At 35.0% G+C, this 6,231-nt stretch overlaps 1 protein-coding gene across 1 annotated transcript; it reads right to left on the bottom strand.

The window, feature by feature from the left end:
• Nucleotides 1–415: 415 nt before the first annotated feature.
• Nucleotides 416–2,070, bottom strand: LOC141589879 (uncharacterized). The gene is made up of 2 exons (XM_074410517.1): nucleotides 1,983–2,070; nucleotides 416–1,362 (listed from the first exon to the last, which is right to left on the bottom strand). The coding sequence occupies exon 2, from the start codon at nucleotides 1,209–1,211 to the stop codon at nucleotides 486–488; it is 726 nt and encodes a 241-aa protein (XP_074266618.1). The 5' UTR covers nucleotides 1,212–1,362; nucleotides 1,983–2,070; the 3' UTR covers nucleotides 416–485.
• Nucleotides 2,071–6,231: the final 4,161 nt, after the last annotated feature.

Below are 6,231 nucleotides of genomic sequence, written 5' to 3' on the forward strand. Positions count from 1 at the left end.
TTCTAACTCGGTCGTAGAAATAAAGTAGGTCTTTAAATTATTACATTTTTGGGGGTATCGAAGGTCAAGTCTCGCAAACAATAATTAAATTACATTTCTTTTAAAATATAAATAATAAAACCAAATAAATAAATAAAAATAAATTACAAAGTCTTTTAAATTATACATGAAATTACATAAAAACAAATAATAACACATTAACATAACATAGAAGACGGAAATACTAAAAAATAGTCGTTTTATAACATTTGCGGAGAACATTAAAACAGATTTGGAATAGGTCCCTGGATTTAAGCCATCACCACATCCAAAGGGAACTTGGTCGATTTTAAGAATAAATTTTAGACTCATGAGATAATTCTTATAATATATAAGCAACAACTATACACTAATTTTACTAAACTATTAATTATTCTTTTTCTTTTTTGGTAAAAGGTAAGTATATTATAAAGGAAGTATCAATGTACAATGCTCATATGATCACATTACATAAGGTTTTTGCTCTCTAGCCACTCAACATCAAATATGCTTAAAGGACTCTTATCTCTCTCCCTTATCCTAGCTTTCATATCATTTAGAATTCTTTTTGCTAGCCATTCAGGACGAACTATAACCAGCTCGTGTCTGCAAGCATTGCGCTGCTGCCAGATCCCATACACTGCACTGATCACCATAGCATGCTGAACCCCCTTCTGCACTGACGAACCATGCCTGTTCATACACCATTCTAGAGCATTTGTTGCAGGGATGTCTACTCCACTGGCCTGCTTTACTTGAAGTATTACTTGTCTGCTGTAAGGACAGTCAAAAAAGACATGCTCCTGACTTTCACTGCCCATTCCACAGAGCAAACAAGTATCTTCGTCCAGAACCCCATAGTTCAGTAATTTGCACTTTGTCTGCAAAGCCCCATGTGCCCACAACCACCCCAGGAAATTGTGTTTGGGAATACTCCACCCCGTCCAGACCACCTTCTCCCACCTCACTTTTGGAGCTTGCCCCCTCAACCAATCATAACATCTGGTAGAAGAAAAATCTTCCTGCTGATGCCAGATACCATCAACATACCCATGGACTATCTCATTTTTAACCCTGCAAATTCTCCTCCACACCCAGATAGAGTTAGGACTAGGAGTATAGTCCACCCATTGCTGCCCCTTTAGGTAATTGCATTCCACCCATTTCACCCAAATTGTGTCCTTTTTCTCCATCACCCAGTTAGCAAGTTTAGCAACTAGAGCCTTGTTCCAAGTTTCCAAGTCCCTTAGGCCCAAGCCACCTTCTGTTTTTGTCCTGCATATCTTGTCCCATGCTACTAAAGGGGCTCTTTTGTACTCAGTTCCTCCTTCCCAGAGAAAGTTCCTACATAAAGCCTCAGTTTTATAGATAACTCCTTTTGGTATCACAAACAGTGAAGCCCAATACCCACACAGGGTTTTCAGAACTGATTGAACAATCACCAGTCTGCCAGCATAACTATTAATTATTCATTATCAAAATATAATATTAACAACTTAGTACCAAAAAGATTTTACCGAAACTTCTTAAATTGTCCATGTGCCTCGGCCCATATAGCTTAAAATCATTTAAAATTGAAATTTATCAATTGTTTTAAGTCAAAAACTTTACAAATCAAACCCTTAATGATTAAGGGTCATCCGGTCACCACCATTAAACCACCCAAAAGTTTACACAATTATTTCCATGTACCATTATAATATTATGCCTCATATATAATAGTTGTATACATACTACTTAAAAGACTACAATTTTGGGAAAATCAAGCGTTTTCTCGAAGACCATTCGATGTACCATTAAAAAAATCTCCTTTCAAACTCACCCATTTATATTTGTTGATTTGAGTGAAAATAATATTCATAATACACAATTAAACATATGCAACAACATTTAACAATTAATCACCCAAACTAATCAACAGGCAAGCTTATAAAATAATTAAATAAAATTGTTAATTTACCCACCTTATTAAGGGGTTAGATAAACTTGATCGAAGCTCCGGTCTTGAGACAGTTCCAGCCGAGCCTCGAAAACAGTTCGTTTGATCCGCCTGCCCTTCTTCACGGCAAAATCACCAACACCATACGACAATAAAATTTTTCAATTACACCATTTAATAATAACTCAAATAAATTCGTTTTTAACTAGAAATTAAGAAAAATTGTTTTTATATCAAGATCTTACTAGAAATTGACATGCATGTAAATTTAACACTAACTAAAACTTTAAATTTTGAGAAATTTAGTTTCCTTGTCAAGATCTTGATAAATAAGGACATGCATGTAAGTTTACATATTTTATATACAAAATAAAATCTAAAAATTTGAGTTTTTAAATAAAAGCTAGTATGAATACCTTATATTATATCAAAGATGGCAACCCATAAGATTAGTTGGTCTTAAAAGACAATTTAGATTGGACATTATAGGCTAGGATTCACGTTTACATAAAGGTAAACAAGAGTTTTGAGGCAACTATTTTTATGTTATTGTGTTTATAAGAATCTAAACAAAAAGAGAAGATGAAGTTAATGGGTTTCTTTGTTTTAATTAAATAGAGTAGTTATAGGAAGAGAAACCAAATAGGGAATTTATACAAATAGGATTATACATTCAGTTGTACCATAAGCATGGTACAATCAAGGTATAAGAATCCGAGCTTATATGTATTCTTTCTGAGCTAATTTAAATTTTATGTTTTTTTAATGTGTAAATGGATGAGTTCAATACTTTCTAATAAAGCTCATATTCATTAACATAAAGCTCAGATACTTTATCACACAGCTCAGATTCTACACCGTACAATATATACAACTAGTTGTATAGTCCAAGAGTTGGAGAATTTATGAAAGGCATAGAAAAGGATGGTGGTTATTTGTTTTTTATTTTTTATTTTTAGGTTAAGTAGGAAGATGATAAGGGTTGTTTAATGTTTAATTTGTTTAAAGTAGAAAAAAGTGGGTTGTTGGGTAAAAGGATGAAATAAGCCAAAAATTTGCCTTACATAGCTTATATAAAAAAACGAGTGGGAGACGGGAGTCAGGTGAGCCCCAAATTGGGTCCATTTTCCGGATTTTTAGATCATTTTATAACGGACTCGTTTTTCGTTAATTTTGAAACCGAAAATAATTAAATAGAAATTTTAAACCATAATAATTTTTATAATACTAATGGTGTAATTGAACAGACGAGACTCAACCAATATAACAAGCTAGGTCCAGTCAGATGTTGCTAATAATCATAATCACCACATAATAAAATATAACGATGATAACGTATTAGTAATGTGAAATATATATCTTTAATATTTGAAAACGATGGAGTGTCACGGCATTAAACAAGTCCAAAGCTATTATAAAATGGAATATTTATATAGTTTAAGACAAATATAAACATCTTAACTAAACAAGTTTTACATACATAAGTTATAAATTTGACTCATGTTCATAAAAGATGTTTTATTAACGTAACACAAACGGATTAATTTAACAACGTTTTTTTTAAAATTTGCGTAAAGTAATATTTAAAAACTATGTTTAAATATCTTAGAAACTACATTTTAATAAGAAAAGGTCATTTTTGAAACTGGTTTATCGTATAATAATCCTATTGAAGTCAGGTTAGAAATATGGAGTGTCTTCCGACTCTTAGCTCGATCGACTAGATACGTGTCCAATCTAGCTCCAACTTTCTTTGGTAAGTTTAAACTTCGTGCTCTCCCCTTCGAATCGCATAAGCAACATCTGATCACGATATTTAACGAAAGATTTTCATCCGTCTTAAGTTGAGCTGGAAAATGAAATCAATTAAAAATGAATTAAAATTTTAAGAGAGGAGCTTTAAAACAAGGTTATTGTGAAAAATGAAAAAGTGAAAATTTGTCCATTCTACGAATGAGGGTCTGGTAGTTTAAAAATCCAACAGAATATAACTTAAAATAAGAACAAATTATAAAAGATTGATAAAAATATGGGGTGTTACACTTTAGAGTCCAAAGTAGTATTTTAAAGAACCCAAAATAGAAAAGTCAAAAAATCTATCAAAGCGATATGAAGTACCTGGCGCTATCTCATGGGGTTCCAGAGCAACCATGGACCCAGGAAGCTATAGACCACACAGCCCCAATGGTGATTTCAAGTTTAAAGAAATGCAAATAAAAAACGAGTACAATAGAAAATTGATAGTATGCATACTATCTTTTTTTTTTTGGTGGGGGGGGGGGGGGGTTCTTGAATACAAACTCTGTACACTAAATTCTACTTGTTATAAAAAGTGATACCTCTTCAGGTGAAGTATATTCCATGACTTATGTATTAATTGACCATCCATGGTCATTAATCTGTACGCCCCATGGCCAACAACGCGTTCAACCTGGTATGGTCCTTCCCATTTATAGACGAATTTGTCTGCCTTGCGGTTTTTGGTGTTTTGAAACACCTCACGGAGAACCAGGTCGCCTACCTCCAGGAGCCTGATTTTTACGTTCTTGTTGTAGCTTTTGGTGACTGACTGCTTGTAGGTAGCCAGACGTATCTTCGCGCTTGCACGCAGCTCGTCTACCGTGTCCAGGCTCCTGATCATCTCTGCACTGTTCAGTTCCCCTGTCATGCATCCATACCTGTGAGTTGGAACTAGAACCTCTGATGGAATCACCGCCTCTGTTCCAAACACCAGGCTGAAGGGTGTTTGGCATGTCGCCGTCCTCGGTGTGGTTCTGTCTAACCACAGTACTAGTGGCAACTTATCTGCCAACTTTCCTCCTAACTCCTCCAACCTCCTCCTCAAATTTTCCATAATGATTTTATTCCTGGATTCAGCTTGCCCGTTGGACTTTGGAGTCCTAGGCGTTGACTTTTTCTGTGAGATGTTCCACCTAGCACAGTATCTTTCTGCGTCGTTTGACACGAATTGTGATCCGTTGTCACATATAATTTCTGATGGGATACCAAACCTGCAGAGGATGTTACGTTTGATAAAAGAAATGACGTGCTTATCTTTTACTTCAGTGAATGCTTCTGCCTCTATCCATTTGGAAAAATAGTCTGTCATTGCTAGCATCCACAGTCTGTTTCCTGGTGCCCTAGGCAGAGGGCCAACGATGACCATTTCCCATGTCATGAATGGCCACGGAGAGATTATTGGGTGTAAAGGTTCTGATGGCTCTGGTGGATCATTGGTGCTGACCTCTGGTAGGTGTCTGATACGACTCATTTAGTCATAGTTATTTGGAGCGAATTAGTATGGTTTTGACGGTTTGAAGTTGTGTTATGGAGTTTAATTGCAGGTTATTTGTTAGTGAGCTTTGGTTAGCTATTGGGCCGGTTTTACAAGTTTAAACGGAGTCCAAGTCTGAGGAGAGATAGGCCCGGATACCTATGGATATATCTGAGACGTGTGCGTTTAAGGTGCGCTAATTGAGCGCGCATAAATCAAAAGAAAAGGGATGCGGCAGCAGCTATTGAGTGACCTGTGTTCAACCTGCATTCGACCTATGCGCGACCGAGGTGCGACCTATGCGCGACCAAGGCGCGCACCTGCTTGTGTCCGCGTCCAGCTTTGCGCAACATTAAGGTCTCGTGTTTTGTTTCCTTATTTGACTCGGTTTGTTCCGATGAATTTTATTATTGTTATTATTTTTAGTACTTTATTTCTTACTTTAATTATTTACCTATTTTACTATATAACTTGAGAGGGGAACTTTAGTAAGAGACTTAAACAACTTTGAGAAAAAAAAAACCTATTATTGTTATTAGCAGACGATGTGTAACTAATCTTTCTTCTTGGATTCAAGCAATTTGAAGCGCTCATAATACGATTGTGAGTTTGAATGTTTTAATTTCTTGTCTTGATTATTGTGAATTGCTTAGTTATTAATTTTATGAATGTCGATTGATTATTACTAGGTGTACAACTAGTGATTGATTTCTTCATTCTATTGTTAGTATTGTTAATTGAATAGGATTTATTGATTAACTCTACGCTAGTAACAGCTAGAAATTAATATTGAACAGGATACGTTGATATTAGTACTTAGAAGCGATTCACATAAATATCTAAAGTGCAATTGGATTGTATGCATTATTTATTCTCTATCGAGTTCTCTATTTTATATTGCTGCTGTTGAATTAAATCTTGAACTGAATTGTTAAAGTTGTTTAACAGTTAGGGTTGATTAAGAACGGAATTTGTTTTAATTAACTATTTGTAAGGAGAA

This window comes from Silene latifolia, chromosome 1 (genome assembly GCF_048544455.1).
Source record: "Silene latifolia isolate original U9 population chromosome 1, ASM4854445v1, whole genome shotgun sequence".
In the NCBI taxonomy this organism is placed as follows: domain Eukaryota; kingdom Viridiplantae; phylum Streptophyta; class Magnoliopsida; order Caryophyllales; family Caryophyllaceae; genus Silene; species Silene latifolia.

Excerpts from the sequence above, each read along its gene's own strand:
- LOC141589879 (XM_074410517.1), bottom strand. The coding sequence starts at position 1,211 with ATGGAGAAAAAGGACACAATTTGGGTGAAATGGGTGGAATGCAATTAC.